Source organism: Hypomesus transpacificus, chromosome 23, assembly GCF_021917145.1.
Source record: "Hypomesus transpacificus isolate Combined female chromosome 23, fHypTra1, whole genome shotgun sequence".
NCBI lineage: Eukaryota > Metazoa > Chordata > Actinopteri > Osmeriformes > Osmeridae > Hypomesus > Hypomesus transpacificus.
In genome coordinates this window covers 5,280,548-5,293,540 of record NC_061082.1, presented here as the reverse complement: position 1 = coordinate 5,293,540, position 12,993 = coordinate 5,280,548, and the positions used below count along the sequence as shown (strand labels likewise).

The window sequence follows — 12,993 nt, the reverse complement described above, 5'->3', positions numbered from 1 at the left end:
TGAGACAACCAACTGGAGGTTTATAAGACCTGACGGTCTCTGTTCGACAGCCCGACACTCGACAAACAACCCCACCAACATCTCCCGGCATCTCAGTCACTGAGGCCTCCAGGCTGAATGAAGCGTGCCGAGGGGATAATGATTAAACAATCCCACCATTAGCAGAGAATGTAAACACGTCAGATCCGGCCCTGATCCACCATGTAGAAGCTTTTTTCCTTTCATACTCCTAAAGCTCTTTTTATCTCTCCATCCGTAGCCCTTTCAGTCATTAGCAAGATAACATGCTACGATTCACACTATTGCAGATAAAACTCTCAAACGACACTCCGCCGCAGCGAAGGAGTTGTTCAACAGGAGGCGGTTTCAGTGCCTGTCTGCCTCTTGACAATAGTATCAGATGTGTAGAAAGTAGGAAATTAATTAGCTTTACAATGCTTGATGAGGAGAGCACTTGTCGCGAGCATGTTAGTCTACTAATATCTCTTCCTTCTCGAGATGGTGGACCACTGGCATTGTTTTCATTATCCATTAACAACCCATTAACAGGGGAGCGCATTGTATCCATTACTGTAAAGGGCCAAACACAAATGAAGACCCACAGTATACACACATCTGGTTCAAACTAATTGAAACAATAAACAACAGAGGACACTATGTCTTATTTTTTATAAGCTATGCATGACCTAATAACATCATCTGAAACAATTAAACAAAATAGGAGCACTAATTGTTTAAAATTTCTGCTAGCTGTTGGGACGTGATGAGTTCAGCACTGTGAGAGCTGGGTGATAATGGATTACTGCACACAGACCCCGTCAGACGACTGTGGCCTGAGGGGCCAATGAAACAAAATGGTTGACTAAACTGGGACAACATCATCTCAGCTTTAATTTAATCACCCATCCATCAAATCTGGGTTTCAGTTTACGTTTGGTTTTGAAGTTTATTTTAATATCAACCTGTCATCATTTACATCATAGCAATGGTTGGGTATTCTACGAAATGCATGAAGTTCACAGAACTAGTTTTCTTTTCTTTTTTTTTGGGGGGGGGGGGGGGGGGGGGGGGTATAATGACAGCAATCCGAGATTTAATTAACACATGCCCCAGAAAACAAAATGCCAAATGTTGGGATGTTTACTTGCAACTGGGAGAGTGATGTAAGAAAGCTGATGGCTGCCACTTGTGTAACCTAGCAACAGGGTCTGACCTAGAGACCAGTCGGTGGGTCAGGGTCTGCTGAGGACAGGGAGAGAATGCTAACATAGCCAGCGCTGAGCTAACCATCCTTCCCTACCACGCTCACTGCTGTAAACAGACACTCGTCTAGGGCTGAACTGTGTATTTAGTATGGTAGGGTACAGTTCAGTAGTTTGACATGATAAGCAAGAATAATTAATGTTTTTTTTTTTTTTTTTTTTTTTTTTTTTCACTGTATGACACAAAAATGATGGTATCGATTCTGATCATACTAATAATTAACACTGTCTTTCGTGCCATTCATTTTTTTTGGACCGGATAAAGACTGAAGTAGAGAGGTAAAAGAAACGGTGTCCCAGTTGATGCTTCGCCAGCGTACCTTTACAGTGCAGAAGGACGTGCTGATTACTGGGGCTGGTCTCAGCAGCGAAGAACAGACAGTGAGCCTTATTTAGCTCACACGTCAGGCAGCGTCTGGGGAACAGACCCACCGTCTTCACGCTGGGGAGGAGAGGGAGAGGAGACGAGAGAGAGGAGACAGGAGAGAGGAGACAGGAGAGAGGAGACAGGAGAGACCAGTCAGCCTTTCAGTGTCCTCAGCAGACATCCTGGGATCTGAGGGGGAGCTGCTCTCTAGCCCTACTCAGCAGCCTTTGTCAAACGAAGAATAGCACCGCTGACGTTTTACTTTTCAATTTCTTTTTAATATACCAAAGTTTCGCTGACAATACGAGTACATCGGATTTAAAGTACTGGTTTCAGATTACCATTTCAGATATCGCAATAATTTGATTTCTGATAATGTAGCTTGAAAGTCATTTAGATTTTTGTAGAGACATTACTGCCTATGTACAGTATTACAGTTTATTTCTATGAAAATGATTGTTGTTACGTTATACAGTGTTGGGCTATTTCATCTACAGGACACAGGAATAGTGGATTATCAACATACTAGGTTATAACCTAGGTAGTTGTCTTGAAGGGCAAACAGGAAGAAGATATCAAATCTGTCACCTGAACAGCTGTCGTCTCCGTGGTGATCCCTCAGTGCTGAGGAAATATCTGATGAGAACAACAGGAGGTTCAGTAACAGTCTCAGGACCCACATTTTTGTCCAGACCAGAGTCTGAGAGACTCAAACTCTACAGGCGTCCTGGTTTTCATGTCTGAACCCAACCCAAGCTCCAGCTTAAACAAAGACATGATTTGCCAATTGAAATTCATGAATATGCACTGAAAAATTATTCCTCTTGTAGTGCGTATGTATGATTTGAAACTGGTTGCAGAACCGTATCAGTGTTTCAGAAGCGACACTCACATGTTCTCGTTGGTCTCATCGTATGCCAGGATCTTCGTCACCTCCCAGTTTCCTGATGTCAGATGGCGAACTTCATTTTGATCCGCTCTGAACTGGACAAGATTATTTTTTTTCCGGAAAGTTAGCCATTTTGAAATCTTAATTAAGATCGCCATCTCTCTTTTTCCCTGTGGAAATAGAAGTCTACCACACTTTGAACCGTAACAATGGAGATGTCACCTCTGACCTGGAGGAGCCGTCACCATGGTGGTTTCTATCAGAACCCCCCCTCTTTTGCCTCCAGCCAGTTGTGAGCCACACTGTACCTGAGTGGTGAACATGGCAATATGATGGAACTCCCCACGGCCTCCTTGCTTGACAGGAACCGTCATGAAGAATCTGTTGCCGTCCTTGGAAAACACCGGTTCCTGGTTCTAAAGGAACCAAACACAATACCATCAGCTCCTGTGAGATTACAGAACCCTGAAAATATGAATAGAAAACCGACCAAAGCAGGCAATTGTGGAAGTACATTGAGATTCAGGCAGCGGAGTGAAACTTATAGTGTGTGGCTGTGAATAACTTGTGGGCAGAAAGAAAGGGACAGGCCTAAAGATGCTTTACCTGCTTTGAAAGCCAGAGCTCTGACGTTTCTTCATGCCTCTGAAATAGAACATTCGAAACGTTACGAATGAACATTTCCCGACTCGATTCACTTAAACCGGAGCCAGAACTAAACGAATGTTATCGCTCAGACAAAATGTACTGCTGCGCCAAAACAAACACACCAAAAGTCCTCCAAACTCCTCGCTGCCGTACTTCAGAATTGCCATTATGAGAGCCATTCAGAGTCCTTTTCCTCTCGTTTAAAACTCATCACAGTAAAAAGACCAAAGGCCTGGCAGACATACTGAGTCGAAGCCCATGCCTGGCGGCTTCTTGGCTGCCAACCGTGTTTGTTTGTGCTCTAGTCGTCTGTGGTAGCTGACCCTGGAACAGTACAGCTGGACGCTGTCCCAAATATCCCCACACTGTCTCCACAAGGGAGAGGTCTGTTATTTCCTGCCTGGCCACAGACACAGCTTGGAGCGTGGCATGATCACACGGTGAGCCTCACCCAAGGCATACACCGCACCACCGCACAGCAGTATCCACATCAGTATTCAAACAAATACAGTGAAAAGATTAGAATGGATTCCGCATTGGTGTTTTTATAAAACAGAAAGAAAGACAATGGTCTTATTTAAAAGCATCTTTTCCATTCTGAACACACAGAAAATAAATCAAGGCTTCCATTTAAACCATCTGACAATACTACAAAAAAATACTGAAATGAGAGGCAGCTGAATACATTTACATTTGTCATTAATTTGAGCAGACGCTCTTCTCCAGAGAAGCGAAGCTTAGTCACCTCAGCTAAGAGGGATGCAACACCACTGCTTTTCTCCCAACTGTGAAAGCAGCGTATTCAAAACGATCCCGCGTCTAATGTCACACTGACTCTGTTCCCTTCTGTTGTGGTTGGGCAGGTGAGGGCAGCTGTGAGGCAGCTGTGAGGCAGCTTGTGGACGAGGCAAGGCCGTGACTTGCTCACCCTGACGCAGGCTCCTGTGGTCGTGTCACACACGGTCAGGATGGAGATGTTCTGGGCACGGTTCAGCCACCTGACTGCTGTCTTGGTTTTGCTGATCCAGGTAACCATGGTCACGTAGTGTTCCCTGTCAAGTAGAAACCGCATAATCAGACAGCATTTCCCCTCCTGGGTCGTGGTGCAGATCATGGAGCAGCTACTGTTTAAGTACTTTTATGCACATCTCCAAAAACAGTTGCTCGGTTGCGTCCAATGTGAGGATGATTCTCCCGAATGTGTACACTACAAACGCCCTGAGGCTTTCCCCTGCTGCGATCGATGATGAAACAATCTTGATGAGATGAGTCATAAATTGAACAATCATGGTTACCTGTCATGGTTTGTCTGTCTGTGTTTGTGTATCAAGCTGTTAGCAGGTGTGACGGCGTCAGGCGGGTGGTCAGCCCTGAGTCTCACCTCAGTTTCAGGCTGTCCGGGGGGGTAAGCTCCTGTGTATGTGTGGGGCCGTATAGGTTCACCACCAGCAGCTTCACAGTGGGGTTGGGAGATCCAGCCTGTGTGTACACCCAGTGTGTTAGAGCAGATTTTAAACCAGTGGAAACATCGTCTTATTTCTACTCGCTGTGTCCGTGATCGTGTATTTCATCGTAGAATCATTTATGAATGACCCCATGGCTTTTACGTCCATCCGATACCCATGTGAGCGTCTGTTTATTATTCACTGAGATGTAACAGTTAGGTTATTTCTCAGTAAGTTAGGACGGTCTAAACACGAGTAGGAAAACCTGCCTGTCCACATGCTGTAGCTGTATGCTGTAGCTGTATGCTGTAGCTGTCCACATGCTGTAGCTGTATGCTGTAGCTGTCCACATGCTGTAGCTGTATGCTGTAGCTGTCTACATGCTGTCGCTTTCCACCCCCTCGGTGTGCAGCGCCGTGTCCAGTTTAACCTTGGACAGCACACACACTGAGCCCCAAGGCTGTGGGGGCGGGCGGACGTACAACAGCACAACAGATTACTCATGTAGCCGCTGTTTGGTCATTAGCTTAATTGAGCATGGTGAGGGGTGTTTGGTGTTGAGAGGAGGACAGCTGGTGGGGAGCTACGCTCTGGCCCGGTTTCTCAGGGCCGTCTCAAGTCATGTCTGTTTTAATGTATCCCACCCTGAGAGAGGGCAGACCTTGGGGTGTTTAGAGCGGTACCAGTGATGTTCATGGTAATCTGGTGATTAGACACGGAATTTATTGAGTGGCTGTAGTTGTATGTGCTTTTTTTAAACAAAGTAACGCTGGGGCCAGTCTAGCAATCATGACCAGGGGGATCCGTACAGGACTGAACAACTCATGGCAAAAGGTGCAAATCTCTCTGGTACTGTGCGGAACATTGGCCCAAAGAGCTGAGAATTACCCAAAAGATTGCCGTAAGTATTTCAGGACTGTCGTGGTTGATTTAGAACGTCTACTCTAGTCCAGTCTCTTATATTGTCTTACCTTAGGGTAGGGGTACTGCCTCCCCTTTGGGTAGATGGTGCCAGTGAAGCGAGGCAGGGCCATGTTGGGTACCAGTGTGTCGTTGAGGACCAGGAAAGCCAGCCTCTCTCCATCTGGAGACCACCAATGGGCCACATGTGTCTGGAGAACCTCCTCTGAGGAGAGAGGGGCACAGGCAGAACCGTTAAGCTTCACGTGGGAGTGTTCTGGACGGGCCCTCTGCAAGAAACTCAACCTCTATTATTTGGTGAATGGCCTGTACAGTACAAGATATGAATTGGAGCACATGTACTCTATGCATTTTCTCTCCGTAAATAGCTGAACTATTGTGACTGCTCCTTCATTATTTTCGAGTGTGCTTAACTGTTTTTGTCTGTTACAGGCAACAAACCTGTTTTGACTTAACTTGGGGGTATTAAGACAAGTGGATTTCAGGCTTCAAAATACTTTACGAAAGAGAGAGGGAGTGAGTATGTGAGGAAGATAAATAATGAGAATGACAGGCACACTAGACAGAGACAGAACAAATGTAAAGCTGCATTAATTAGCATTATCAGACATCTAAGCATCCAGATTGGAAACAAAACACATGAATGTATAAAAACAACATAATACAGTTTCCACTTATTGTGGTTGTTTTAAGAAACCATTTTATAATCTCATTATTGGACTCCCATGTTTGAGTGTATAGTGGGCAGTTATCTGAAATGTAATGAGCTTTTCTCTATCCAAATCTGTCACTCGGATGACATTCCTATTTGATCATTATTTGGGATAAACTTCTTTTTGTGAATTCATTATTTTAGTAATGTACTACCTGTGTTGCTGTAGGGAAATTGGACCATTCAGCACAATGGGAGATTTAACTGTTTCACTCGTGCAAAAGGAACATGAGCAAGAGTGAAGCTTCCAAATTTGCTCTGCCTTCTCAATCACACAAACAGATATTACATATTATAGATAAAAAGTAATCAGTGCCAGTTACACGTAGGTTAGATAAACATTGGTTTGATACCTCCATTATCCATAAGAACTGGGTATCAATTGTTGGTCAAAATCAAAGTCAGACCATAATGTACAAATAATAAGAACATTCATAATATGTCATGCAATGAACACCACAAGGTGTTTAATGATTGATATGATGTCGTAGGAACATGACCCACCCTCGTACAGCCAATCAGCAACCCCGTTGAAGATCACCCCTTCCTTCCCTGATGAGGTCAGTCGTAAGGAGTTACTCTTGACGTCTGTTTGGTAGTAGATGTTGTTTTCAAACACGTAGATCTAGGGGGCAAAACACACAGTAATCCTTGATGTTGTCCATGGCTCATTGTGGTACAGTTTGTCCTGTAACTGACTGGCTCAAAAACGGTTGTTATCCTTGACAAATGTTTTTTCCAGAGAACCTCTTGAGTCACTCAGGTACATTTTGCACTATTTAGGTTCTGAGAAGAAAATATAAATTCAATGTAAAAATATACAAGCAGATTTCAGATCTCATTAACTGGGCCAGTCTACCACAGTTACACAAACAAATTAGATGTATAATTTATTCATTTTGCAGACCGTATTATCAGAAGCAAGTAATCCTATATTTCTATAGATCCTATAGAAAAATACAGAAGAATTATCAAGGATCAGAAGTGCGAAGTTCTAACAAGTCCAACATCCTGTATTTACCAGACACACCAGATAACCACATCTCTACGACTACAGTGCAACAATAACCCTCGCATGGGATCTGAACAATGTTTCTCCAGATTCCGATGGTACATGTTTATTTCCCAGAATCAATAATCAATAACTTTTTCCAAATAGCCGGCTAACCTTACTTAAAATTCTGTTATTTAGCTGTTAGTCATATGACTGCTTCCATTTGTTTGATTTGTGCATACAGTACCATAATTAGCATATATTTATTCAACGGAACCTGCAAAGTAGGCCTACTCTTTGCTGGCGGGGAGAGATATGGAGCAGTCTTAAATAACACCAGTTTTACAGTAAAATGCATTACGGCTGACTTTTGAAACAACATTGACAGAAATGTCAATATATGCCAACAGGTCGAATAATAATAGAGGCAGCTGAAAATAGTCCATCTCTTCTTTCCAAATACTAAATCCCATGAAAGTCAGGGCTGGATTAACAATTTTCTGTGCCCTGGGCAACAAGGCTCAAACCCCCCCCCCCTCCCCCAGCCAAACAATCGCAAAGTCGCTATCATCAAGATCATATAGCCAACACTCCTATACTATTACGCTCTCCTACTGCCGCAGCGCTTCAAGTCACGTGACTCTCGCTCGCAGTGTCTGCGGCGTACAGCTGGCAAGCCGCAAACGAAATTTGTGCAGGCAGCTACTAGACTACACAAGCATAGTTTTTGACGTGATTTAACATAATATTTTGATCGAACGAGTTGCAATAAAGTGCTCACATTAAGGAAAGTAAGGACTGCGTTCATAACTTGATTTAACATTTTAGTTGACGTTGTCCAGGGCCCCTTAGATTTTATGTGCCCCTGGACAAGTTCCCAGTTGCCCTAATGGGTAATCCGGCCTTGATGAAAGTATGTTCAAGGTATCGGGGACGGTGTGGCAGGTGTTAAACACAACCTTAAACACGGTAGTGAGAGAGCAAGCACTGGCCGCTGTTGTCTGCCTTGACACACTGTTCGACTGAGAATGAGCTATCTACAGCGCGTAGCCCTCGGTAAACACCTAGGGTCGTAGGTATACCGAGTGAACTTGATCTGTGATAAAAACAAGCAGCATTTTCGTTTCATCAGACGCACTCGTGGCTAATGATGCCATTGCATGCGATTGTGCCACTCTCAGTCTGGAAAGCCAACGCATCCGTCTACCTCGCCCCTCATCACTATAATGGCTTTCTAATGGAGGTGAGCTTGATTTAATGCCCACATTAACCGTGCTGAATGTTCCAAATGTGGACAAGAGGACACTAATATACTTCAGCTTGTTTGCTGTCAATAAGGTTACCCCATCTGTCTAAACAAATGAAAAAGGTCTGAGTGAATGAAACGATCATTTAATTAACGTTACTCTTTGTGAATATGAGAGGTACGGTTGCAGTGCGAAGGCGGTGGGGATTTCTGTTCCACTTCAAGCCCTGTCAGCCAGCTGGTAGCATGACAGACTTCCCGTCGGGGATGACTTGCTCGTGAACGCGTTAAGCGCCACCGGTTCTCTAGCCACAGCAAGACTGAAGCAGAACCAGGGTCGTGTTTTAAGTAGCATATCGCTCACTTTAGTTTCTTCGTGGCTTAAGTGTGGGCCTAACCTGGTTCATTACAAACCTATTTTTTGTCAGTAGGCATATATGGATGCGTAATCTGTGTAATTTGTGTTTAGAACCCGCTTTCCATTAGTAGGCTATGATACAAAGTTTGTTCATGAATAGGCTACACATAATACACAAAACGTTTGGATAGCCTATTTCTTAATCAACTGCAGCCAACCGATACCAACAGCCAACTGACAGTGGACTGGGTCTTTTAACAAATCAATTCCATATCAGACTCTCTCCTACAATGTTTTTGATTGTCAGATAGAAAAAGAGGGGCTGGACTTAAAGACAATAGCCTACAACAGGGAGTATGAAAACTCAAATTCTGCCATTGTAAGAGATATGAAAACCGCAATGCTATTGTTGTGTATTTAATGGAAAGCATGATTTGCAACACAATCAAAACACATTCTAATTAAAAGTTCAGAGCAAACTCCTTGTGGGGATTCAATTGTAGAACAATTCAATCTAACAAAGCAATTACAAGAGGAAGATGATAAGAATTGTCCCAAGGACTAAAAACAGGAGAAAAGAATAGTGTGGAAATGTAAGATTTCTACAATCTCTGATAATTGTTATTGAGCAATTTAGAGGTTAATTTTTTATCATTTGCACATAAGGGCCCACGGCAACCATTATAAAAAGGGATATCTTTACTCACTACTTTTTTTCTCACTACTTTTTTTGGGCGCTGGAGGGAAGTTACTTTTTCACATAAGCATGTTTTTTATGCAACTACAACAAAAAAAGTCAACTTATTTTCCTGTCAGTCAGTTGAATCCCTCTTCCCAGCTTGCAAGCGCAAGCGAAAACAGTTTGCAGGTCGTCAGTGCGTGTGACCAGTTCTAGCGCTTGGCGTTGTGGCGATGGTGACAGGAGTGAGTAATGCTGTATGGACTCACCAGCTGCTGGCCCTGGACACCCCAGGCAGCGTACTGCAGGACGGAGTTAAGCACCTCTGGAGGGTCCAGCTCCCACACCTCCCTGAGAAACAACAGAGACATCACCACACTGCCCTCTAGAGCACGGGAGGGAGCATGTCGCTCCTCCGGGGGCCTGCACATTCACTCACAATCAATGAACCTCACAGAAGACATGCAACTGGAATTGATTCCATGCTCTTTTGTGTGCTGACTGTGTTTTTCAGGTGGTGGTCAAAAAGGGGATCTTCTTGTGTACGTGAACCCACTACGTTCTCTAGTCCCTACCTACATCCTTATCTACCTGCCTGATGGCAAACAAGACAAACTCACCTGGTGTGAATGTTGTAGATGCTATAGGAGGCCATGTAGGAATGACGGTAAACCTAGAGCAAAAAACAGACACAAAAAAGCAATTAAGGTATGAAAGATTTAACGAGGGAGTCAGCTTTTGCTGATAAAAACGCCATAAAAGCGGAAGAAAAAAGCATGAAACAAAACGAGGCTGCTGGCTGTTTTCACAGAGAGACTCTGAGGACAATGCAATTTGCATGGGTGACAGCTGCAGGACCAGACATTTTAATTCCCACTGAAAAACTGATCATGGAACCCCTCCGACTTCCTCTGAAAGCCTGGTGAAATGAAAGAGAAAGACAGAGGATGAGGGAGAGAGAGAGCAAGAGAGAGGATGAGAGAGAGGATGAGAGAGAGAGATAGAGAGGATGGGAGAGAGAGGATGAGAGAGAGAGATAGAGAGAGGATGAGATAGAGAGGATGAGAGAGAGATAGAGAAAGGCATCAAAAAGCCCTTTTGACGATGGGGCGCGTGTAAATCTGTCTGGATTCCCCAGGAGAAGATATGGCTGACATGATAATAGCATCCTGCCCGTGGATAGAGAGAAACAGACTCTGTTTCGCATTGTATCATCATAATGACATTGGTGCCCACGGTGCTGATGGAGACCTTGACAGATCCATGGAAAAAAAATGATTTGTTGATATATATATACAGGTTTAAAATCGGAGCACTGGGTGATAATGAGGTAATTCATTTTCCTGCCATTGGAATGATGCGATTGCAAGTATTGAATAAGAACTTCTTCAGAAAAACCTGGTTTGATCGGCACAGGGCTTCCAGACAGTTCCACGCAGAGCAGGGGGAAGGGGAGAGAGTGATGGAGAAGGGAAAGAGAGGTCGCCAGTGTTCAAAGACTACAGTTTGATATCTTTTAGAGTAGAACGGGGGGGGGGGGGGGGGCGCAGGCATGAGGTGGTGCAGGATGGATGGCTGGAATTAAAAAGGGCTCCTTGAATTGGAGAGGACACGCGTTGGCAACGTGAATTATGCATGGGGGGAGGAGGAGGGAGAAAGCAGGCGAAGGAGGCGGGGCTGGGAGTGGGGGCCTGGACGGCAGCAGAGATTGATGAGCAATCAGAGCATTCGCCCAAAATAGTGTTGACAAGCCAAGATGAGTGATCTAGGGAGAGGGAAGGAAGAGAGGGAAGGACGAGAAGAGAGGGGAGGAGGCAAGGGAGAGAAGGGAGGAGGAGAAGGGAAGAAGAGATTTGAGAAGAGAGAAGGAAGGGGTTTGTCAGTTCCAAGGGTTTTGACAAATGTTCCAACGCCGCTTCCTTTGAACAATTGTAATTTAAACTCTGACACTTCTTGTCTATTTTTACTCACACCTTCTGGAAGAAAGAAGGTCCCATCTTACCTTTAAGTGATCTACTCCTGGGGTGGTTAAAACACAGTGTCTACTGGAGTGCACTTTTTTTTTGCCCTTGAGCTCATTTCACTTAAAAAAAAAAAATATTCTGGACCTTTGATTACAGAAAACTGTCCATGTGTGGAGCATCAGCCTAATACCCATCCAGTTGTAATTGCTTGTGAACTGTTTAAGAATCATTCAGAATGTTTTCCTTTCCTTGTTTAAGTAGTGGGAGAGTGGGCAGCATGTCCATTGTGAGTCGCAATGTCATTAATTTAAAACAGCGACGTGACATTTTTGATACATTTCGTGCTCAAATGCACCTGGGGTCAGATGAGGAACACGAGTGGGTTACCGCCAAGCACTCAGGACATTTCATTAAATCCATTTAATTGCGTTGCTAGCTAATGTAAGTTGTCATTAAAACATTTAAAAGAAGGTCCTGTCTGTCCAAACCAATGACTCAGCCTTCATCCATTTAATGGCAATTCTCTTTAGTTATACTCCCCTCTTCAGAATCTGCCTCATAATTAGACTGTCCTTGTCTCATCCTCCTTCCACAGCCAAGGTGACATCCACCATTAATAATGCAAATCAGAAGGAATACACACACCCTCCTGATGTCTGAGGGGCACAGAGGATCAGGGCTCCAGGTAGAATAGAATATCTTTATTGTCATTGTACACTGTACAACGACATTGGAGACAACCCTCCTCAGGTGCACTGAATAAATACACAAGTTCATAAAATAAAAATGTAAAAATATTAAGACGATAAGTATTACCCAGTACTATAAGTATGACCAAGTACTACCCAGGTACTACCCAGTACTATAAGTATTACCCAGGTATTACCCAGTACTAGGAGTATTACCCAGGTATTACCCAGTACTAGGAGTATTACCCAGGTATTACCCAGTACTAGGAGTATTACCCAGGTATTACCCAGTACTAGGAGTATTACCCAGGTATTACCCAGCTCCGCTTTCAGCTTTCTGACATGTTGCATGTGTAAGCAGGAGCTCTTAGATTAAAACATGATTTAAACTGCATGTTGTTTCAGGAAGGTTTAGGAGCCGTGCTAGAGAGCCTCAGAGAGTCCAGCGAACCGGCTGACAACACGCCCGTCTGCATGGTTGAGAGGGTCACTGGAGTGTTTCTACAAAAGAGGCTCATTTTAAATCAACAGCAAACAAATCTACTGACTCTTGTGTTTGGTTGAATGCGACAAGCTGAGATCGTTCGCGTGTGCAAAAGTAGTTCAGAGCATCGTGATAAACAACCTTCGATTAACAAATCGAGAAATTGGCTAAAGAGTTTCACAAAGAGCTGAATCAGTCAGCTCTTTGTGAAAGGAAAACCTGACAAACTTGTCAGCTGTGATACCCTGGTTTGAGGAAAGCGACTGGAACCAGAACACTTGATGCTCGACTCCCTCAGTCGAACCTGCAGCTCTGATCTCCACCGTCTCTCCAAA

The 12,993-nt window shown here is 44.0% G+C and overlaps 1 protein-coding gene across 1 annotated transcript in view; it reads right to left on the bottom strand.

Annotated features, from left to right (window-relative positions):
- Nucleotides 1-12,993, bottom strand: part of LOC124485672 (inactive dipeptidyl peptidase 10-like) — a 42,547-nt gene that overhangs the window by 5,368 nt on the left and 24,186 nt on the right. The window contains exons 6-16 of the mRNA XM_047047419.1: nucleotides 10,142-10,194; nucleotides 9,791-9,872; nucleotides 6,749-6,869; nucleotides 5,583-5,737; nucleotides 4,548-4,645; nucleotides 4,095-4,218; nucleotides 3,125-3,163; nucleotides 2,827-2,934; nucleotides 2,522-2,613; nucleotides 2,218-2,265; nucleotides 1,583-1,704 (exon numbers count right to left, since the gene is read on the bottom strand). Coding sequence (XP_046903375.1) covers nucleotides 1,583-1,704; nucleotides 2,218-2,265; nucleotides 2,522-2,613; nucleotides 2,827-2,934; nucleotides 3,125-3,163; nucleotides 4,095-4,218; nucleotides 4,548-4,645; nucleotides 5,583-5,737; nucleotides 6,749-6,869; nucleotides 9,791-9,872; nucleotides 10,142-10,194 — 1,042 coding nt within the window. The remainder of the gene's footprint in view (nucleotides 1-1,582; nucleotides 1,705-2,217; nucleotides 2,266-2,521; nucleotides 2,614-2,826; nucleotides 2,935-3,124; nucleotides 3,164-4,094; nucleotides 4,219-4,547; nucleotides 4,646-5,582; nucleotides 5,738-6,748; nucleotides 6,870-9,790; nucleotides 9,873-10,141; nucleotides 10,195-12,993) is intronic.